Source organism: Melospiza melodia, chromosome 10 (genome assembly GCF_035770615.1).
Source record: "Melospiza melodia melodia isolate bMelMel2 chromosome 10, bMelMel2.pri, whole genome shotgun sequence".
Taxonomy (NCBI): domain Eukaryota; kingdom Metazoa; phylum Chordata; class Aves; order Passeriformes; family Passerellidae; genus Melospiza; species Melospiza melodia.
This window is the reverse complement of record NC_086203.1, coordinates 26,027,293-26,051,489: the sequence shown is the minus strand read 5'-3', so window position 1 is coordinate 26,051,489 and position 24,197 is coordinate 26,027,293. Positions and strand designations below refer to the sequence as shown.

Below are 24,197 nucleotides of genomic sequence, written 5' to 3'. Positions count from 1 at the left end.
TGGACAAAGGTGAGGAGCAGAGGAACTAAAGGTGCCTGTGGGATAATAAAATAGGGTAGGGCTGATCCAGGGGGATCACAGTTACCTCCTCACTGTTCCATTTCACTGAGGTGCTGAAGCTTATTTAGTGTGTACCAAGAGGAGAAATTGGTGTTCAAGAAGAGACAAGTGAGGGAGAGGACAGAAAGTATGAGAAGAAATAAAATGTGGTCCTTAAAGATTGGAAAGAGCCATGGTGGCACTCACCTTGCATCCTTGCTGGAGGTGGCTCTGTGGAAATACAGATTTGGATGAGTTACCAAGTTAGCTCTCCTGGAATGGCTGTGCATATTTAGTGAGCAGGGCTTAATCTGAGGCATGGTAGGAGTTTTTGTCTTGTTTTCTCTGAGGTTTTTCCCCATGTGGTTTGCATCCAGGAAGCTGAGGAGCAGAAACAGAGTGGGTTTCAAGCTGTGAAAGGCTTCTTGCTCAGAGAAATGCACAGGAATCTTCCTGTGCTTATTCCTTTTTTGCTAGCAGTTTCTCCATCTGAAATGTCTTTAAAGAAGAATAAAGATAAAACAAATGGAAGAACATTTGAGTAGCTTAATGCAGCTCTTCCTAATGACAAAATAGAAGTCTCTGTATGAAGCCCATGATTCTTGTCAAAGTAATGGTTCAGATGGATTTACTTCTTGCTGTGTTTTGTGTTTATCACTTGTGTGGATTTCCATCAGGTTGTATGTATTTCCTTGTTTAATATCCTAGCAAATTACTTGGTAACACTAATGGGTCAGAAGCCTGAAACTTCCCTTTTTTTGTTATTTGTTTTTGTTTTGTTTGCTCTCAGTGTAAACTGTTGAATTGGCAGATGACAAAAATCCTACACTGCTAACAAAAACAACAGTACTTCATGAATATAAGTGTTGGAGCATTCTTTAATATTTGTTTGGAAGAAAAATCCATTTGTATAGTCTATCATACATATAACAATGTGTTTTAGATAGTGAAAATGGTTTGATAAATATTAATACATGTTTTTGCTTCTACTTTGTACAGCATGGCCTTTGTTAAAGATGAATGTTCTGTAGAAAAGAGTTTCTATAAATGTGACATGGAGGATGTTTGTGTGTAAGGTAAACAACTCTGAAACTGCAGTTGTACTCTAGCTTTGAGTGGGCTTAGCAAATTTAAGCACCTGAAAGCTTGAAGAAGAAAAATTACATTATTTCATTGCTAAAAAATTAATTAGAGCAGCTCTAGTGCATTAGAAGCATATTAGGAACTGCAGATATTTCTACTTTTTGGCACATTCTCACATGATGATTGACCAGGTAAGATCTGGATTCTTCCAAGAGATTTATTATGCACACTCATGAATAATTTTCTGAAACTGCAGTCACCGAAGTGAAATTTGATAGCTTTAATTTAATCTGTTATCAGTTACAAGTCAAATAATAATTTTTTTTTTAATCAACATCAAAAAACCAAAACCCAATGCAAATCAAGATATACAGCTGAGACTCTCCTACTTGTGTAAATGTTTTATTTGCTGTTTCCTTAGCTATTTTTTCCTAAGTTAAGAAACTCTATATTGAACAGAGTTACATTTCCACCAGACTAAAATTGTCCTCTTAATTGTCATTGACCTCCAGATGTGTGCAATGCTCAAGAACACGTGCACAGTACCATGGACATGTCCCAGTGGCAATGTGAATAAAAAACACCAGCAGATAGAAAAACTATTAGATTTTTGTGGACACAGCATTTAAAGGCACTTAGATTTGATTGGTTTGTCTTGAGAAATCAATTATGCTTAAGTCAGTAATTATAATCTGAACATAGTACAAGGGAAATTACTTGCATAGTAATATGATAAGTATAGAGTCTTACATTTGCTTAGAACATTTTAATCTAATGAGGCATTTGCCTATGCAAACCCATAGAAATAATGAGTCAGAAAATAGGCAAATAGCACTCTACAGGCATTTCTGTTGCTGCTGTGTTTATGGGAATACTGGGCCTGCTGGCCAGTCCTTTGTATCTTTTATTTCCTGTAGTCAGATTTAGCAACCTCTTAATTTGTTTTTATAACCATAATGGATGTTGATATCGATGAGAAGGTTTGTATTTACTTTCCTAATTTTCTTTATTTAAAAGTAATGTTTTGGTCATTTTTAACATATTTGTTTCAGGTTTTTTAAGCTCTTTAATGAAATAATGCATGTATAGTTAACAACATCAGGAATGTCAAAATATGGCTAAAGAAAGCATTTTGTGTTGCTCAACTCTGAATGGCTGCATGGCTTTGGGTTGGTGTTGCCTGTTATATCTGTTATTCTTTCAAAATATGGAAGGTAAACTCTCCTGTGTCATTGCTGCAGCCCACCAGTCCAAATCACAAAAACCGCCCTCCTAACATACAGGATCTTTGTTTGCAGCAAACACAGAAAATCTTCCTGTGTGCTGTGGAGATCTTGCTGTGCCTTTTCTAGCAGAGGATTTATGTAGAACCTCTCCTTTCCTGCTGGACTCAGTGCTGGACCTTCAGCTGCTCCTGTGCTGGAGGCAGCATCATTCCCAAATTCCCAAAGCAGCCTCCCCTCTCTGCTGGAGGAGCTGCAATATTTCAGGAGCTCTGGCTGACTGTGAACTCTAAATTCCTGGGTGTTGTTTTATTCTCTCCTCCAGTTGTTTGCTTCGATGCCAAGATAAACTTTGATGACAACGCAGAATTTAGGCAAAGAGAAATATTTGCCATGGATGACAAGTCTGAAAATGAGCCCATAGAGAATGAAGCTGCCAAATATGACTTAAAATATATAGGACTGGATGGAAACATTGCTTGCTTTGGTAAGAACAAATACATCTAAAAGACATTTGAAAACAAATTTATGCTTGTTCAGTGTATAGACTTTGTTTACATCTGACATTCAGGTCACCCTTTACAGAATTTCAGTTTGTTTTACTGAGTGTTTCTGCAGTTTTGTCTGTCCTTCCACAAGTTCCTACAGGAATGAAACTAAAATTGTGTGCAAACTGTGCTGATGGCCACAGCACACAAGCAGTGGTGTCAGAGAGAAGGCACACTAAGCTTTAAAAACTCAATTTCTGACTTTGTAACCTGATGTAATTGGTCTTTCCAGTAATTAAAACAAAATAAGAAAAGTAATCAAAACCTAATCATTAATTTTAAAAAATAAGAGTTTGTTACTCAAAAGGCACTTGAAAAGTATGTTTTTATAAAGGTGACATTCCCAGTTACAATTGAATATTAAACTCCATTTCCCTTTAAGGAAAGCTGCTAAAGGATCTGCTTGGAAATCCAGTTTTTTATTTTCCTGAAGTTTCTGTAGAACAGAAATTACTCTGCTGTTTAGAAGAGATAAGTAGAAGAATCAGCTGTGCTCTAAATAATTTTCATTTTGTACAAATTCTTTTAGCCAATACAACATTTTGTTATTAATCTAATTGAATTAGGTAATTTTTTTTTGACTTGGTGAGAAAATGCCCAGCATTTATATTGGCTGAGATATATTGGCAAATCTACGAGATTCTGATAATGTGTTGCAGCTGATTCAGTAAGTGGCAGTGAGACTTCAATCTCAATTAAAAAAAACAACCAAAAGGTCCCAAAACCCAAATAATAATTGCCAACATTATGCTATTTTTTTAGTGGTCTGTATTCTGGTTGACACAGGAGCATTTGTCCAATAGGAACAACATAAAGGGGACACATAATTCTCATCACTTTTCCCAGTTTAGATCTTCCTATCCATGGAAATGTTTCTAGACCAGTGCAAATCTGAAATAAGATGTTTCAGGAACATCTGAGGTCTGTCCCCAAAATGAGTTATCTGTGATGCAGTAATACAAAACATCCACTACTATCAGAGTGATGGGAGGGGAGCTTAAAGAGTCAATTTGTCCTTCACATTTCAAGAAGTTTTTATGTCTCTTTATTTTTAATAAAATCAGAAGGTTCTGCATTGCCACAATTATTATTCCAGTGCTCATACATGCTTAAAGGAAGATGAACGTCTAAGCTCTAAAAAAACCTAAATGTTGGTGTGTTTGCACCAGATTTTGAATTATTTGTTGCATTGGATGTCCTTGGATAGCTACTAGTAATTAGAAATGGCTGTGTAACATTTTGAGCCATGTTCTGGGGTTGTGCTGATACATTTGAAGCCTTTTCACAAATCTCATCTGTGTGAATTATAAGCACTTTGATGTTTGCAATTACAGTCAATGGAGCTGGACTGGCAATGGCAACATGTGATATAATATCCCTGAATGGTGGAAAGCCAGCCAACTTCTTGGATCTGGGAGGAGGTGTGAAGGAAGCACAAGTCTATCAAGCATTCAAACTGCTGACTGCTGATCCCAAGGTAAAAATGTTGGGTTTGGACTGGGAGCTTCCCTGTGCAGCAGCAGGGCTGAGTAGGACCATGAATAGTTCACAGAAAAACCCAGATCATGATGAGAACACCGAGAGTGAGTTCCTAAAGGGCTGATCTGGGAGGAAAATTAATTCAGTAGGAACCACTGGAGAGACTTTTCAGCTCCTGATCCGTACTCAGGCTGGCTGGTGAGTTGTGAGTGTGAACTTTCTCAAGGCAGTTCAGCACAGGAGTGCAGGTGTGCTAATGCTGGGCATTGCAGTGCTGAACTCAGAGCACCTCACTCCTGAAATGGAGTTTGTGAGATTTAGATGTTTAAAATAGCATTCTTAATAGTGTTGTACCACAATAGACTGAGGAGAAAAATGGGAAAATTAAGCAAATAGCTAATTCCAAGGGCTGATTTGTACTCTTTTAAACTCAAGGTTTCTAAAATATCTGACTCTGCTCTGCAGGATAATCTGTATTTAATTAACGTTCCCAGGCTGGAACGTTCTGACACTTCCTTTTGCAGATGGAGCTGCAGTTGCTCTTTTCTTTTTTGAACAAGAAGAGAAGACATTAGTCTGTGTGTTCTGAGTAGAAGTTATTTCTAGAGATGTGTGTTGAGGTCACTGGTCCCCTCTGCAGGCAGAACTGGAGTATCTGCTGAGAGAATATTGATCAGGCGTGGGCTCTGGAGCAGTGCCAGCTGCCCATCCTGCCAACGTGCAGTTCTGCTTTTGTGTGCAGCCAGAGCTTCCTTGCTGCTGATATTTTTACTAATGGGAATCTGTTGGAGGGCTTTGATCATCTTTCCCATCTCCTGCACCTAAGCATCACAGCTGAAGCCCCTATTTCAACATATTGCTTCTTTTTGTGGCTCTGGCTTCATCCCCTTTATCTCATGTTTGCTGTGATTCCAGTCATTTTCCTCATGTTCATTGTGATGTGATATTGGCTTCTAAATGCCACCTTCCTGTGACAATTACATTGCTCTAATTGTATGCTCTGTGCAGCAGAAAGTGACAGAATACTGTGGCTTTTCAAATAGAGGTGAGTATTGTTTGCAGCAACATTTCAAGGCAAAATTAGGAAGGAAATTTACAGTACAAGATAAGCACAGGTCAACTTTATACTGTAAGCTCTTTGCAGATGCAACTCTCCCTGCATATTTTATAAGTACCTAGTACCTTGATGTCTCAAGTGTTTGTTGTTTGAGTTGTTTGAGTTGTTCTGCAGTGTTTGCTTGGTGTGATGATCTGGGTTTGCCTGAGATGTAATTTAGTTCTGAAACTTGTGTTAGTGGTAGAGAAGCAGGTGCAGCAAGGTCTCAGATACACAACTTAGCTGGTGATTATCACTGTGCTAAGTAGTTTGTACTGTCTGCTGCACCACAAACAGCAGGTATTAATTTTGGTGATGAAGCTGACTGAGTTTAAACAATTTTAAAACAAAAAGGCATTCTAGCAGCTCTCAGCTATAGAACATCTGCGTGCCCAACATTTGACTTGTGTTATATCCTTCTATTACCCATTCTGATTATATGTTACTGCTTAACTATTTCCAACTGCATGCACCAGGGCTAGGGGAGCTCTGCTACTGAGAGAAAGCAAAAAGGAGCATGGAAAGGACCTGAAATGGGCATTTATGCTGGGGCTATGCCATTCCTGGGATTGACTGGCTGAAGATGCAGAAGGCAAAACATTTCATGGTTTATTTCATTCTGTTCAGAAAATACAGCAAATGTCTGTTATTTCTTCTCCTGATACACCGTGTCCATTAGCTCACTAATACATAATCAGAAAATTGGATGAATCCTCTCTTTTCTTAACTATTGGTAGGGTTTCAGTCCCAAGAGTCTCTGTGGCTAATGCAGCATTCACAGGTTGTATCTGGTCAGTCATTTCCCTGTGGCCTTTAACTTGATTCCCACTTTGTTTGATAAGATAAAAATTTGTTCTTGGGAACTTGAGATTCAGTTAATTTTTGTAAATATCCAAATGTCTGGAGACTAAAGAAATAAACAAAAAAAAAAAAAAGTTCACAGGGCTGTAATATGGAGAATTGCTGGTTTTTAGTTGTGCTGGCAGAGTTAAGGACATTGGAGAAGATGAAATCTTCCAGAAGGAAAGGTTCAACTGCACTCTGAAAAAGATCTTTTTCTCCCTCTTTAGTTGTCTTTAAAATGACAAAAAAACCCAAATGAACAAACCCAAAAACCAAAAAACCACACAACCCTTCCTCTCTCTCAGCCAAAGAAAATAAACAAATCAAGGTAAGCCATGATTTGATTTAGTGAAACAGAGGATATTGTTTTTTGGAAAAAGTGAAGATCTGGGTTGGTTTGCTGCTGGTTTAATCTGTCAGCTGTCAGTGTCTATAATTCTTGGGGAAAAAGAAAATAGTGTAAGGGGTTTTGTTGCAAAAGGTGATCCACTGGCTTTTGGATGGAAATGCTGTCCCTGGAGCCAGTGACCCTTTTTACACTCTGCTGGTCTTGTTTGCTGTCTGCCATATCCAATACTTCCTAGGTTAGACAGGTCATTGCAATGGTTCTGAATTCCTTTCTATTCACTGTCTAAATTCCAATTGCTTTTTTTCGTTCTTTATTCTTTTCCTTCTACCTGCCTGTCTTATTTCTATAAGTTGGCGCTGTGCATCTGCTCTGGTAGAAAATGTAGTCTTCCCTGTTTTTAGATACTAGCAGGAAAGGGAAAGATGGCTCAATTCTGGCAGTTCAGGCTGTTGGGAGACACTGCAGGAGCTTCATTTATCCCCCTTTGTCCCACAGTGAAGTGGAAGTGGTTGTTGCCTTTGGTGTTTCTGAGGTTCTGGGTGGTGCCTGGCTCTTCCTTGCATGTGTGAATTCCTGCTCCAGGCATCCCCACAAAGTCCTCATCTGTGAGCACTCTCACATCCTTGTCAAGCTCCAAAACCAAGCACCTGTTTTTGTTCATGCTGAAGACATGGTTGCCATATGATGACTCTTTGTAGGATTCAGCAAGGTTTTTTGGAAAGGCTAAAGCTGAAAGAAGTATCTGCTCTTTCCTGGATCTCCATGGGCTGCAGAGGAATCTTGGCCCTGGCACCTGGGGCAGTTCCTGCCCTTCCTCCTTCACTGCAGGGCTGTTCCTCTCCTATTCTCAGTCCTCTCTCCAGCTGCTGTTTTGCAGTTTTTCTTGCCCTTCTTAACTCTGTTATCCCAGAGGTGATGCTACCGTCCCTGATGGGCTCAGGCTCCATTGCAGAGCTGATGGCTCCATCAGACATGGGAAGCTCCTGGCAGCTGTTCACAGAAGCCACCCTGCTACCAGAACCTGGCCTCACAAACTCACACAAAAGCCAACTTAGCTGTAAGCAAGTTGTTTTTTTACCATCAGCACACTCTAGCCCTGATCTTAGCAGTGGAGTCCTATTAGAAAGTGTCACTGAAACACAGGCAACTAAAGGCCAAAATGGTTTGTTGTTCTTTTTCTCCTTCTCCCACTAAAGTTGCTTTTTTGAAGCCTGTCATTGATGATATGACTAAAGACTCACCAAAGCAATTGATGTTAACAACTGTTGACTTGTTATTTAGGCAAAGTGCTATTGACAGAAAGACAAACGTTTCTCAGGAGAAACTATTCCATATTGACATCTGTTAGCTCATATCCAGGGAATAATTAATATCAAACCCACACAAGACTTCATTTTTTTTTCTTAAGCAATTATCTAGTCCAAATTCAGATTATTGTCTTAATTATATGGACTAGACAATCATTCCTGTTACCTTGCTTTGCCTGTTCATGTTCAGATGTATCTCTGTGCCCACACATAATTGGCACTGATGTGTTTCACTGTTGTGTGTCAGGCAGAGGTTTTGAGGTTTTGTTTTCCAGGCATCTGAGAGAGTGACCAGAATTCTGAAAGAGGATATCATTAAACCATAACTTTGCAATTCACTTCTTTCCCAGCTGTGTTTGGTGTGAAAATAATACAGTTTATACATCCTTATTATACAAGACATTTTTATCACCAGCTTATCCTTTTGGCTTCAGGGATTTTTAGCATTAGCTTTCTTAACATTTGCGGTCTGTTATGTGGCAACAGAAGGGATAACATTATACTAAGAGGAAAAATTTGGGATATTCTTTTCTTAGATTTCAGAAATAAAAATAAAATTGCCATGTATAATGAATTTGGTCTTTATTTTGGGTAATTAATTTAAAATTGAGTGAGCTAGCTCAGTTCAGACCATTCAAAACATCTGAAATCATTCAGGCAGATTGGGGTGTAGTAACTCTATTTGTGTGGTTCTGGACTGTTTGCTCTCACTCTGCAGCTTTGAACAATGACCTGCTCAAGGGGAAAGCTTTAAAAATTCAAGAATTCCAAATGCCACATTTCTGTGATAGGGAACTTCCTCATGCTTAGAGCATAGGCTGGCTGTGGGCAGTTTGCTGCATTTCACTGATTGTCAGCAGTGGATTTCTCAGTGTTACAATAATGCAAACCCATAAATCAGTAGGAAGAGATAGCCTTCCCTATCACACATGCAGCCTATGTCATGGGCATATAATTTTGGAGAAAAAAGGGAAATGTAAATAAGATTCAGTTGCAGACATAAAATAGAGTGTTAGCACTGAATTTGTTTAAATTGTCAGATTTTGTGTCATTTCAGAACCCTGTTCTTACAGCCTCATTAGGAATCTCTTTGCTTTCTCATTCACATACCATGAACCCTTTACACACTTCATTAGCCAGCTCTTCTTTGCACAGCATGGAAATTCTTTACACCTTGTGTAAAGAAGAGGGTGAAGCATCATACTGTGGTTTGGGAACTCCAAACTCTGCGGCTGAGGAGCTGCTCCAGTGCACAATGCCTGTGTGCTGCCCTGCTCTGCACTGTTCCCCAGGTGTTAACCCCCTCATCTGCCATCTACAAAGATTGATCAAAAACTAAATAGTTTGTTAAAGAAGTTAATTAAGTGCTATGAAATTCATAAAAGTTATCACTGATGCTCACTGCTTATTACTGAGCCCCCTCCTCCTGGCAGTTTAGTGCTCAGCACTGGTTTTGTTAAAGTGCAATATTAAATTTTTAAAAAGAAAATCATAATAAATTAACCTGTTGTATTTTTTGCTAGAAATTTTGACATTTCTGTAGGATGTTGTCTAATCAATCATTGAAAAATTCCTCATGGTTTTTGGAAGCTGGATCTTGCTACATTATCTTACTATTATCTCCTATTAGCACAATAGAGGGGCCTTTTAGTCTTGAGGGGGAGTAAACAGGTAGGTAGAGAGCAACCTTTTCTCTGATTTCAAATATACAAATGATTCAAGGGTTGAAAGACACAGAAAGGTGAAGGAGCCTTCGGTTAACCTGAGCAATCTGCCTGGTGGTGCAGGTCACTGACTGCCTCAGGCAGGAAATAAGGGTTAAGAGCAGAAATGTGGCTGTACAGGGTAGCTGTTCTCAAAATATTGCAGCCAAAAAAGGTATTGGAGTCCTACAGCAGTTTATTTGGGGAATTTAGACACTATCCAGCACCACAAGGTTTTAAAGGCTAGCTAAATAAGCAATTATCTAGGAAATTTCAGGGAGAGTTGATCCTGCCTTGGAGCCAGTGAATGGTCTGGAGCTTCCTTTCTGTGTTTCAGAGAGGAAACATAAACATAAAGCTGTGTAAAACTGTGAGTGGTAATTCTGTAAGAGTAATGATGTCTTGACTCTTGAAGTTTAAGATTATTCTCATAAAATGACAGTTTGTGGGGGTACAAAATACCTATTAGGGCACGGAAATGTCTTGAAAAGGTGGGTAAAGTTCACAAAAGCATATTGTGGTTTTTGTCTCAGAAATTTGTACAAGTATTTTGCCTTTAGACAATGGAGCAGGTTATGGTTCTTTTAAAGATGTTGTAGGTTTTGAGTTTATAAGAGAAATTTAGGAATTTCCCCACATTTTTTATTAGCTCTGCATTGGTGAGAAAATACAGACTTATAGAACTATAGCAAGGATTCTTTTCTAATGTGCCTTTTCAGTATTGCAGAATTAATATGAAATGACTATTCATCTTTTAAAACACTTAAAATATTGAAAAGTCATTCTTTCATTTCACCAAGGCACTTTTACAGACTGATAGCATATTGACAATATTTATGAAAATGAGAGGACAATTATGCATTTAAAATGCATAATTGAATTGTCTTGATTTATAACCAAAAGTAAAATATTTTTCAAGAGCATGTGTAGTATTGAGTCCTAAGTAATTGATATGTAAATATACTTGAACATGAATCTGTCATTATTTATGGGCACTGACAAGTTGAATGCCTTTTGGCATTTTATAGTAGGCTATAATGAATCCTAAAAACTGGATATGAAAATAAAATTCCTAAGCAAGAGGAAAACTTGCAGGGATTTTGTAATTGCTTCCTTTGTGGCAGGAATGTTTTCATAGGTGGTAAATGCTGGTAAATTTGTGGAAGAACCATGACACAAACTGAGCTGGTGGGTTTGGATGGAACTTGAAGTGTTTGTGTGCTAATTATCCCCTCTGGAGTGTTGTATTGTGACCGTGTTCACAGGGGTCCCAGGATGAGGGAAGAGAGGAGGATCTGACTCCATGTTTCAGAAGGCTGATTTATTATTTTATCATATATATTATATTAAAACTATACTAAAAGAATAGAAGAAAGGATTTCATCAGAAGGTTGGCTAAGAATAGAAAAAGAAGAATGATAACAAAGGCTTGTGGCTCAGACAGAGTCTGATCCAGCTGACTGTGATTGGCCATTAATAGAAACATCAACATGGACCAGTCACAGATGCACCTGTTGCATTCCACAGCAGCAGATAATCAATGTTTACATTTGTTCCTGAGGCCTGTCAGCTTCTCAGGAGAAAAAATATTAAGGAATTTTTCAGAAAATATCGTGGCTACATTGTCTCTTATAAAGCAGGGAAAGAAGAGTGGGCATTTCCGTTTCCTTGGAGCAGAAATGGCATCACCCTCCTGAGAGAGCTGCTCTGTGGGCAAGGCTTGCTGCATTTCCCTGCTTGTTTGGAGTTGTGCTGGGTTAGTGATCCAAGTGAGAGAGGATTGTGTTATTGGCTTTGGTTTCATTGGAGAATGTGGATATTTCTGAGGTCTCCACTGGTGAGCTGGGAGGGGAAGTGTTTGGGAAGGACATGGGAATGGTTATGGGACCTGTTTCTTTTCATGTCACAGCCTGGTGTCACCATCTCACTCCAAAGCAGGGCCTCAGCTGGAAGGTGATGGATCCTGGCACTAAATCTCAATCCCTGAGCACCCTCCCAGCACCTCTCACTGCCAAGGGCCTGATGGCGTGTCCAGGGTGTGCAATAGAATTTGGGACTGCCCACAAAAATACATCAGAAAAGTGTTTAATCCTTCCCTGGGATTCCCAAATTGATGAAATTTTGGAAATTTCTATGACTCATTTCACAATTAGTGAAGATAAAAAGAGAAGATATTTTGGGAAAGTCAATTTGGTAATTCATCTTGGTGAGATGAGTAATTTATTAAGGATCTATTTTAGATCCTCCATCTAGCACACATACAGGAGAATGAAAGACAAATAATCTGATAATACAGGTAGGAAATAGTACATTAAAAGAAAAGTTGTAGGTGTCCTTACTTAAACTGTCCTGTAGAGAAAATCACATTTTAATTCTCATTATTTTTAAGTGGGTGTTATGGCAGTCTAGGAATGTGTTTGTTCTTTCAATCAAAATGAAGAAATTTAATCACCTTGCCTCCATCTGTTCCTGACAAACTGGCCCAGATGATGAAATGTGTATCTCAGGTAGGAGCTTTCAGCCATTTGTGCTGGGTTAGGCACACTCTTGTGATAGTGAAATAAATGACAACTGGTTTTATTTATCATTGCAGAAGCACTCTGGATGGATGGAGCACAGGTAGATAGGACTTCATATTTTTCTTACTGATAAGACTCAATGTGGGGAAAAAATGGTAAACCATGACAAAATTAACAAGTGTTTGCTCATCATAAAATTATCTTTTAATGATGCAAGGGCCTGATTTTGCTGAAATTTTCAGAGTAAAGATACTTTTTTTTTGAAGGGTATCATAGGGTGATGGAAAAATTTTCTAAAAGACAAAAATTTTTTGAAATACAGCTTAATTAAAGAGGACTAAAGCTATTTCTCTTGAATCTCTGTTTTGCTTCAGGTAGGATTGAATTATTTCACAGCTTCATATTCATGCTCAAATTCAACAAGAATTCAAACCTGTTTCAAGTTTTAATATTTTATTATCTATTATTCTGAGTGTGTTGATAAAGCTGAAATAAATGAGTCCATTTAAAGCTTATCATGTGCTTAAGTAGTTGGCAAATCAAGTCCATGTCTACCACAAATGAGTAGCTCTTGGTCTTTTTGCTCCAGGTTTAGTTTCATCTTCTAATAAAATATCTCTCACAGGAAGATAAACTTAGTCCTGTTTCTCAAAAGATGTTGCAGTTTTTGTACCTTTCACAATCAGCAGTCTCTGAAGTCAGGTGTTCTCTTTAGAGTGGTGTGAAAAGTGAACAGTTTATTTCTTTTGGTGCTCCTACCTCTGATAGCAGTCTGAAGCTGAAGTTCTTCCATTTCCATCTGCCAGTGGCCAAATTTTCCTGGTTTTAGTCTGGGGTGTGTGTAGGTGATGCCTGGTGAAGGCTGACCTGGAACAGAGGCTAGATAGAGTTAAAGCATAAAGCAGGGATTTATTTTCCAGCAGAAAAATACCAAACATTTTAAAGATTCTTTTTTGCCCAAGCAATTAGAGGAGCTGATTAGGAATAAGGTAGCCTTACTTGTTTCAAATAGCCATATAATTCCTTCTTTCTGGCTGGGATGGAGCAGGTATTGTACCACTGCAGCTATTCCAAATGAATTTAGAAGACATTTGACTGCTTTTACAAAACCATTTTCTTGAATCTTCTGCTATGCCTGTCATATTCTTTTTCATTTGCATACATATTTTACTCATCAAATAAGTAGAGGGGAAAGAGAACTTCCTTTTGAATTTTGACATGCAGCTCGCTATGGTGAAGGTGAGTAAATCTGCAGATCTCTACCCCACTGCTGCTCTGACACAACATTTCCACAGCCTGTTTTGTATGCAGTGCTGGCTGCTGCTGTACTTTAGAAACCATTTCTAATTATTTAAGGGTAAGCCTGAGTAACCAAAGAGCTGCAGAGCACCAGATGTTCATTCCCTGGGAACGTGGGGGAGAAGGAGCCTCCCTTGCTGCAAAAAACCTGCTCAGGGCAGAGGAGCTGGAGCTGTTGTGGCTCCCACCATCCTCTGCCATCCTCCCCCAAATAACTCTGCAGTGCCTCAGTGCAGGAAACACCATAGCAATCCTGCTATCAGTGCCAGAAAATTGGATTTCTGGGTGGCTGACAGGTGAGCTGACCAGGAAAGTCAGCATTCACTTCACCAGAAAAGGGAATGAAATCTGCACCTTCAGACAGGGCCCTGCTGAGAATGTTGTTCAGCAAAAGTGTGCATAAAACTCTGTCCTGTGACAGTGATGCCAAGCCTGTGATTAAAGCAGGAACCTTTGTATAAACTTTGGATGGCATTTCTGAATGGTGGATTTGAAATTAATAGTGATAACCTGGGAAAAGAGGAAAAACATCTCATTAAGAAAATAGATTATATACATGCTTATGTGGTGCAAGTTTTCATCTAGACAAGATTAAATCTTGAAAACGCTGAGGATTTCTTTTTTCTTAACTAAATCTTGATTAAGTCAACCTCCCAGAATACTGTTATGGGCCTGTAAGAGGCAAAAAAAGAAGAATCAGTTATTGGGTAGAAATGAATGAATGTGAAGAGTCAATATTTTATTGGGGGTGTTGCAAGTTGAATGCTTGATGCCCAACAAATCATTTGATTTAAAGGTTTGGGACTGCAATGCTCGACTTCTCATTGAAGAAATATAAAGGAGCAAATTACTATTTGCTGAAAAGTCACAGAAACCTTATCAGAATTGTTTAGTTCCTGCTGCTCTCTGGAGGTTTTCCTCTTCAACCATTGATTGAGTATGTGCTCTCTGAATTGTGAAGGATTTGCCTTTAATCAAAACTTCCATGGGGCTCTGCACAGTTGTTCTGGGATTTTTGTGTGTTTTACTTTGAGGGAATCTCAAATACATTTTTGTTTTCACTTAGTCATACAAACTGTGGGAGTAATTGAACTGAAAAGATAAAAACAATTAGAGCAAGGATGGTGTCTACATATCAGCAACATTCCTTTAACTCTCTTAGCAATGCTGAACATCTGTTGAACTTCCATTAGAAAAGCAGATGGGTTCAGCCTTGCCCCTGACCTTACTGATCACTGCAGTGTGAGGCTTTTCATCAAAAAACTTCCTCTGCCACTTGGTCAGCTCTGTCATTCCCTTCTATCAAGAACTATTAGGATGTTTTTTAAATCCAAGAAAATAAAAAAAAAAATGTGTGAATATATTTTCGCATTTAATATCCTAAAAAAAAAAAATCTAGAGAGAGATTTTCTACAGCTCACTCTTTTTAGGGATAAAATGTCCTGCCCTCTTCCACCCTTTGTTTGACGAGTGATTTGGTATTTCATTTATATTTCTGTCTTTTTGAGTTCAGTGTATTTTACCACACAGCACTCCAGAGTGCTCACCATAAAAAGCTGGCCACCAAATTTCCATTATTCATAATTTACCATTTCAAACCAAAGGAGAAAATCTGGCACAAGTTTGATTTCAGTAGAAACTGTTATTGGCATTTTGCTGCAGTTCTATGCAGTGAGAGAGCTTCTCTTTGTGTGAAGTTAAATAACACCAACACAAGATTGTCCCACCAAGCCAAGAGCAACTCCACTACTGAATTCTCAGGTGCAGCATCCTGGCATATAAATCAAAACCTGTGTAATTCTAGTGCCAATTTCTTGGTCGAAATCTCAGCCCTGGTGTTGAATTTAATTACATGGTGGATAAAGAGCATGAAGCACTTTCATGTTATTTAGGAAAATGTGGTCATGACTACTAAATAGCTTATACTTGTAGCAGGGGAAATTGTTTATCACTCACCAAGTCCCTCAGTTTTTCACTTCTTACAGTCAAAAGTGCTGTAAGGGCCCAGAGTCACAATGCCACCCTCAGCAGAGGATGATGATGTTTATCAGAAATCAGGGGAGCTTGAATCAAGCTAAAAGTGCTTCAAAGGTGAGGCTCTTTTCCCTCTCTTAAGAGTAGAGAAGGAAAACTTCAGTGAAAATGATTGTGCTGTCTCAGTTCCTACTCTGTTTTTGATGTACTTTCATCAGCTGATTTGCTCCACAATGAAATGCCACAAATGAATTCTTGTAATATAAAAGAAAATACTGTTTTGGTCAGCTCTTCCTTCTCTGGAGGTGCATTTTATATGCTAATGCAATTTTTTGGTTACTTTGGGGAATTGTATTTGCAGAAAGTGGGGATTTGTTTTGGAAGTCAAATATTCCACTCCATTTTCACACTGGGGAGGAGGAGTTGGTTGGGTTGGTTATTTTTTTTTTAAGCATTTGTCAGGCCAGAACAGCTCTGGAGGCTTTAAGTAAAGTGCTGATTGCCCTGTCAATCAGGGTGCTGAGGAACTGGGAACTTCACAGATTGATGCTTGACAGAATAATTAGAAAACTGTCACTTGAAGTAACCACTCTGGTGTTCCCTAAAGAAATGTGCTGGTGCCAAATGTATGCTGTCCAGATCTAGAGGTTAAATGTTCAGTAAGACAAAACATAGCATGTCACCGGAGAAAATTACTTCCAACATGCTGGGGAAGTGATGCTCCTCTAGTCCCTAAACAGGGACTGCACAGTTTATTGAGCTCACCTGCTTTGATCTTGCTCATGTATTCAAGAGCTTTTTAGCCCTGAACCAGGGGGTTTAACTTGGTAGCCCACTGAGGCATTATTTAACATTTTAGATAGCAGAGGGTCTGGAAGGGTTGGAGGCAAAAGCACTTAAAGCTGTAGCAGTATTTTCCACTTCTAGAGAGGTTTTAAGGCAATTCTCTGAGTATTTTTGAGTACTTCCCACTTAAAATAAATGGAGGCAGGAAATACCAATTTTTTTTCTTAATCCTAAGCTCTTAAGGAAATTTGAATTTTTTTTCCTCATTTGGTTTAGTTTGGAGATTGCTCTGAGGAGCACAGGACAGGGGCTGTGACATTTGTGTGCTTTGGTTCTCACTCGTGTTAGTGCTGCAGGGTCTCTGCAGGGCTGGCATGTCAAGGCTTCCAGGAATCAGCTGTGGAATCTCAGGCTGGAAAGATCCAAGGAAGGTCTGTCCCAGGAAGAGTTTGTGTGGTAGAAAGCTGTTCTCCAGAATGAACAAAGTAAATTTGTCTTTTGCAGCAACACTTGCATAGCCATTGAGTTGAGGTTTGCCCAAATTTCAGCTTGAAGTTTATTTTGAAGTGCAAGGGGCTTTTTCAGTATAAGTATTCTACCTAAGTTGCTCATGGATTCTCCAGGTAGTAAATACAAAGGATAATTCAAGATTTTAATTGAAAGCTGGCACTTTCCTGTTGAGATGGAGTTTTATAGGAAGATTTGCTTTATTTTGTCACTCCAATGCTTAAGATCACTTCATACATGAGAGTGGTTTCCTGATTGCTGTTATCAGTAGGGCTGAATCTTGAATTGTGCAATTCCCCTGACAAGGAAAAGCTGCTTCAGTAACTTAGAATGAGAGAGCTGTAGATGCTCAGGTTGCATTTCTCAGCACTCACACTGGAGCTGCTGAGACTGTGTTTGCAACGGATCTGTCAATCAGAAGTGCAAGTGTCTTTTCCTTTGAACATTACAGATACTGAAGGTCAGTGCTTTCTGTGGATTTAACTGAGAATAATTTTGAAATTCCTATTTTCAAAGTTGGAGATGAAATTTCAAGACTGTCGTAGAGAGAGAAAAAGTTTTATTTCCACCAGCAGTCAAGGTCTGATTCTCTCCTCAGTGAGATATTTCTATTATTTATAAATCTCCTGGTGCTGAAGTGTTAGTCCTGGTTTGCATTAATCTTCTAAAATCATATTAGATCCTTAATACCTATTTAGTTCTTTTCTAGTGTGAATTGAACTGGGTTTTTTCCCCTGGATAATTCACCTGTGCAGTTATGCACATGCACAGAGCCTGAAGAAGGGTTCACTGTGTGCACACTGAAGCCAAGTGTCCAAGGCCAGGCTGGAAGGGTTTTGGAGCCACCTGGGATAGTGGAAGGTGCCTCTGCCCATGGCAGGAGGGGGAATGAGATGAGTTTAAGGTTCCTTCCAGCCCATCCTGTGATTCATTCTAACACAACACAGTTCCTATGGTCACAACAGCTCTGTAGCAGCACTCCTGGGAAAATCCTTCTAGGAAGACAGGAGGAGCTGTCTCAGCTTTCAAGAAAAACTGGAGTAGTTTCATTCAGCTTAGAAAAACCATCAGGAATAGGTGAGACAGGGATGATCTGTGTTTTGAGAATTAGGATCAAGGCAAAGAACTTGCTGAAGGCAGGATTCCTCTCTTGCATAATGTGGGATGGAGTTGGAAATTTTTGAGTTACTGTTGTTCCTCAGCTGCTGGCTGCCTGCAGAGTGAAGAGAACAGATTTCTGCTTCCATTGTTGGATGCAATGCAGTGCTTGAGCTCTGATTGTCCCCTGGGCAGTTGGTGCACAGACAGAACACACATTTCAGTACAGCTGAGGTTGTTTTTTTACCCAACCACCCTTCAGATTTCAAAATGGTGCAAAAATTAACTTTGCACTGACACTTTTCACCTGCTGCATCAGTGACAAAATTGTTTCCACAGAAACTGATTTCCTCCAAAGACCAGCATCAAAAAGCCAAAATCAAATAAATGGCAGGAAATAGAATGTGATGGTGCAGATGCTCTATCTTTATGATTATTGTCACTCATGGGGGGAAAATCCATGTAGGACATTCCTATCTATGGCACCTGTTAGAGATGTTGTCACTTCAAGCTCAGAGCAGTGAAACCTTTAGAGGCTCCCAAACCATCTATTAATTTTTATTCCCTTTCTTTTTTCCTATCACACATACCAGTTTTCCATGCATGCTTCATACACATTTTTATCATAACAGTTTCAAGCAAACTTCCCTTATCTTGCTGATATTCTCCAGTCCAGAGTTTTTAAAGCTCTAGTGTACCTTTCCTATCCTGAGCTACAATAAAAGTGTTCTCTCTTATTTTCCTTTTTAATATTTTTAAAGGATTTCTTAAATTTTGATTGCATTTTGTAAATATATGAAAAGGGAAAACTTTTATTTTCTATCTTTTGAAACCATTCTTGTGTAGATTTTGATAAATTGGAACTGGCATAAATGCCTTAGTTTTGTTCCCCTGTCAAACTTCTGTGTCTGAATAAATCAAAGAAAACATCAAAAATAATGGAGGGAGGAGGTGAAAGGGTTTTAGGGAAAGTGGTAAAAAATTATACTCCCTGTGAGGAAGAACGTGCTGAGCATTTTGAAGTGTATAAAAGGTGTAAACATGAAGGAGAGAGATAATTATTTAATCTTAGTAGAACTGGAATTAATAATTTTTAAAAACAAAGAGAAGTGAAGATCATCCAAAAAAAAAACCACCAAAAACCCAAATCCTATCAGCAGGAGCAATAGGGTGAGACTTTGATCCTGAAATTAGCTCGGTGTGTGCCCTTCCTGATGAGGCAAGGAGTCTGCTGAGTAGGTTTTTCCCTGACTCAATCTGCATGTCTGTTTGCAGAGTCCTGCCAAAAATCACTTCATATTTGAAATAAAGTACAAACCATCTCTCTGGAAAGCTTTAAAAGTAAGTAGGCTGAAAAAGGAAAGATATTTCATGGTCTGTCAAGTGAGTAACTGGAACTCGTTGCAGGTATTTTTGGGGTTGGATTAGTGATCTGGTTGCATGCATATCAGATGAGAGGTGGTAAATGCTGTTTCCATAGGCTGTGGTGTAATTCCAGATGTGCATCTGGAAACAGGATCTGACTTCAAATGTGTTCTCTCAGTATGCCCAAACTTCTGCAGGAGATACTTGTATGATTCCTCCCTCTTCTTCTGAGTCTTCATCCTTTCCCATGTGGGAATTTTCATTCCTGACATCTTTCCATTCCTCATTTATGGATTGTCTTTACAGCCTCTGTGCCCTGGTTTGCAGTGGCCCTTCTGAACACAGAGCCAAGTCCACCTCCCTGGTGGGAAGTGGCAACCAGGTACATCTCTGTTCAACCCCTGGCTGGTGGAGGAAGCAGAGACTCTGAGAAGATGAGTAAGGAAATGGGAATGGTGTCATTTATTGTCAGTATTGATGATCCATGTGGGTCCCTTATGACTCAGAATATTCTGGGAAGATGTGTCTGAGTGAGGTTTTGTCAGGTTTGGGTAGTGAGGTGTGTGTTGTGAGATTTGGGTTGTGGTTTTTTGGGTTTTGTGAGGTTTGGGTTGTGGTTTTTTGTGTTCTTTTGTCTTAAAGGATTGTTAAAAACTCCTCAGCTCTTCCTGAAATTTATTCAATACTTGGGGAAAAGGTCAGTGTCAAAGCATCCGTGTCCAAGACAGATCCCAAGACTGGGATCCCAAAGTAGCTTGGAGGAGATCAGAGCTGTCATTCTCTGGGACAGAACCATGACACAGACTTGCCCACACTGTTTTCCTTTGATTTGTGTTGGATATTACATTTTTTAGAGTTAATATTTTCAAGTTAATCTCCTTGTTTGTAGCTTTTACAGCAGAAAGGAAGTGATACATTTCTGTCTATGCCTGTTAATTTTCTATCTTTATTTCCCGGTCAACACACACCACATTTCTGCCTTATCTTAAAAGCAAGGCTTTGCTGGTGCTGGAGTAAATATTCTAATTGAATCCCTCCAGTTGGCACTCTAATAGCTTGTCAATTTGCTCACATTTGACAGCCAGCCCTGCTGCCTTCACAACTAATGCTCGTTGAGTGCCAATATAAATGAGCATGATAATAGTCTGATATTATGTCTGGTCTTTTTCTGAATTTAGTGTCAACATTTTTCTGACTCTGTTGTGGTGTGGTGTTTTCCTCAAAGAAAATGATTGAGGAATAATGAAATCTTGCTGTGTTTGTCATATGACACTGAATCCTACAAAGAATTTTTTATTTTCTTGTGAACATCAGAGTTGTGAGCACTTTGTAAAACACATCTTATTAACTAGAGCATTACAATAAGGAAAGAATGTAAAATTTGATGTCCGTTTAAAAGAATGAGAGAAAGGTAAAGAGAAGGGTGAAGAAAGGCTACCCTTTAGATGATTGATGGGCTGCCCAGATCAAATGTGTCTAAATTAGATACTTTTGTATAATTGATTCTGAATGGATATAGATTGTGTGATTGATGGTGTGATTGATGGTATCACTATTTAAAGAAAGACTTGATTTTCTTTGCCATTTTTGATGGCTTATTCTGTTGACATTCAGAAACAATAAAGCAACTAATTTGTCATGACATTTTAAAAGACTAATAAATGGCAGAGAAAAGTGTTTTTTTGTGTTAGAAACCAGGCTGTGTGACCTGAGTTGTGCAATGCCACATCCTCCACTGTGGTCCCTGCTGGGCTGAGCTGAGGGAGAACAGCTGTTTAAGGAGGTGTCAGAGACATGCTGCCTGAAGGAGGTTTGGTGTCCATATTTTGACAGGAAAGGAGATGTTATTTTTTAGTGCTCAAAACAAATAGATGCAAATAAACACAAAAAAATGCTATTCTTTGGTAGAGTTGAGGAGAATCCCTGTAAAACAAAGTCACTTTCATCTCATCTGTCTGCTTTGTTGAAATAGAGGTCTGTGAAGAGAAAAAGGTTACTTTTGGAGATTTAATGCCCTGAAAATTTATAGGCTTGATGCTTAAGCAGTAATAAGTGAAGCATTAAGGCATTTCTTGTGGATTAATGACTGGCTGGGAGGAGTTGATGGTTTGAAGAATAGCTGAGGACCATTAACCTCCACTGGTCATTAATCTTCAAAGGCTGCCTGGAATACTGAGGTCATTATTGTATGGAAAATAAATATTTGAGGAGTGGGAGAGAGGAAGGATTTCACAGACTTCTAAAATATATGGTTTGAATGGTTTAGTAGCTCTCCTTCTATCATATGCCATTGTAGGTGGACAGTCACTAATGTTATTAATCTACAGGATTAATAATTGTTTTGAATTTTCACTGCTGAGGTTGCTTTTATTTTACTCACTAATTCAGCTATAAAATTCATAACATCAGAATAAATACAGTTGTAGAAATGTGACTGTAGGGTGTGTACAGCTGGGTGGTCTGAGAACTGGCCATGTAATGGAGCTTCCAACATTGTTTTCATGTTTAAAGGAGATGTTGTGGCTTCCATTGAAACCCTTTGTTCTGCATCCCCTTCCCCTGTTCAGGCACATGGTAGGTACATGCCTGTGTCTTTGTTTCCCTGCCAAAGGATGTACCTTTCCTTGATTTAAGTGCTCAGCAGTGTTATTCTCAGCAGTTCTTCACAGAATAACTTGATGTAGCATTTCATTTGCTGCAAGTCAGCTTTGCTGTGTGGATGAAAAGGGCTCAGAGTGGCCCGTGTGCCTCAAATACAAGTGAAAATCAAGCTGGCAGTCCTGCTGCTTTCACAATTCCTTGCCTTCAGCTGCAGGACAGAAAACAGTGACACCTGGAAAAGTGGATGCACTTTTGCAGTCTAACCTGGAAGTGATTCTTTCCATCAACCTGCCAAATGCACTGATTTATGCGCTCTTTGTCTCAAATTCTACACATGAGGAGTGTTTGTGCTGTTCAAGGGGAAATGTCAGATGAAAATCAGCTGATCTTTATCTTTGTTAGGGTTAACTGAGCAAATTCATGGACAAAATAGTTGGGGCAAGGAGTTCTTCCTTTCTTTGCTCATTCAGCACAGCTTTCCATTTATTCTTAATTTCATTTCCCTGCTCTTATCTTGTGTCCTGCCATCAAAATGAGCTGTCAAGGGAGCAGCTGATGGATATTTTGATGATCAGCTGCCCTGTTACTCTAAAGTTAAAACAAATTCATGTCAGTAATATGTCAAAAATGTTGTACATGGAGGTTATACAACCCCAAATCTGTTATGTGCTCCTTGAGACAGATTGGAAAATTAGAAAAGACCTTTAAGATCATCTAGTCTGACTTCCCACAAACATTTGCCAAAAAATCCCTGCCTTGAGGTCAGAGTTCTGTGTTTGAATTAGCATATGTCTTTTTTAGAAGAAATTCTCAGTCTTCATCATTAGTTAAGGCAGATACCACATATATTCCTAGAAGCTTTTCCAGGCATTTTTCAATTTATAAATGCAATAGTTAACCTATTGTAGTATGTTTTTACCTTCTGAAGTATTAGCTGTCTCCTGTCACAAATTATTCTTGGTGTTCCATTCAGTGGTGTATTAGAATGAGTTTCTTAAGTGAGTTTTTGATATTCTGAGTAGCTCCTCTGACTCCATTTTCTTTCCAAAAATCTGAGGATGTGAGACTTAAATTGAATTCTAAGAGGAGAAAAGAGTGAGACAACCATTGCTTTGTAGCCCTCATATTTTGCACAGGAAGGAGTATCTGGAAAGCAGAAACTTCTTGCAGATAGCAACAGCAAAATGAAGGTAAAGACTTCCTTAACAGCTGTGCATACCATCAAATTTAAAGTGTGACAAAGATGCTAAAAGTCCTTTTTCTGGTTCAGTTTGTAAAATCTGCCTTTTCTTACTAAAACATTTTAAATGGGGGACTTTTCCTCAAGTGAAAGATGAATTAATCAATTTAAGCCTAAGGCAAGACAAGGTATATGTCAAGTTACAAGTTTTTGGTGAAAAGCTGTCTGCTGCTGGGGTTGATGTGTGCAAGTTGCATAGCAATCTATGCAATGGAATTGAAAACTTAGGAATAAATACGTGTGTGGTGTTGAAAAGTGAATGAAACAGACTTGCATTGACACTTAGTGCTCCCAGGAAAGACTTTTTCTTGTAGGAATGAAAAATTAATGAGAAGCAGGCGACAACTGCAGCATATCACATTATACTGAAAACTGCTACCTGTAGCTTTTTCATAATTGGGAAACCAAAATAGCTATCCAGAAATCAATACAATGGCTTTTGTTTCTTTGAGGGTTTGTACACATTTAAGTCTTTACCATTTGCAGCTGTGTGCAATGTTGAACAGTGTCTGTGCATTTTTTTTTTACTTTTTTTTTTAAATGGACCAACATGCTTTTAGAAGAATGCTTACAAATGCTTGCCATAGATGGGAAGGCTTGAAAATAACTCACTTCACTGAATGAAATAAAAACCCAAACATCCTGGTGACATCCACATTCAGCAATATACAGGTTAAACTATTGCATTACTCTGTGCTTTAAAAACTGTTTGTCCTGCCTACCAATGGCTGTAGCTAAATGTAGATCCTGACTGAGGATTTAACAATAAGTAAATCTTGTTTGTGTTTTTTTGGTTATAAAATGTTTGAAAGAATTCCAGTTGGTTCCTCACATGAAGCATTATTAACTGTGAGCATTCACAGCTCTGCCATTACATAGGTTTGTGAAGTTCATTTGTCAAATAAAAAATGTGGGGCATGAAGTAGGGTTGTAGTTCCTCAGTGTTGGGTGGAGTGGAAGGCTTTGGGCAGACACAAGAAGGACTTGCTGGGTTTTGATTTCAAGGCCTGGAGAGCAGACAATTATTTCAAGCTTTGTAACTTGCGTGTGAATGTTATACCAGAGGGAGAGCAGCAACCTCTCAGTGTAGAACCACTTTGGCATTTTCTTCCAGTTCCAGTGTTCTCCAGAAGTCATT

General features: G+C 38.8%; 1 protein-coding gene across 1 annotated transcript in view; it reads left to right on the top strand.

Moving 5' to 3' along the window:
* The window catches only part of SUCLG2 (succinate-CoA ligase GDP-forming subunit beta), a 102,522-nt gene that overhangs the window by 54,890 nt on the left and 23,435 nt on the right, over window positions 1–24,197 (top strand). The window contains exons 8-9 of the mRNA XM_063164343.1: window positions 2,671–2,832; window positions 4,228–4,370. Of these exons, the coding sequence (XP_063020413.1) occupies window positions 2,671–2,832; window positions 4,228–4,370 (305 nt within the window). The remainder of the gene's footprint in view (window positions 1–2,670; window positions 2,833–4,227; window positions 4,371–24,197) is intronic.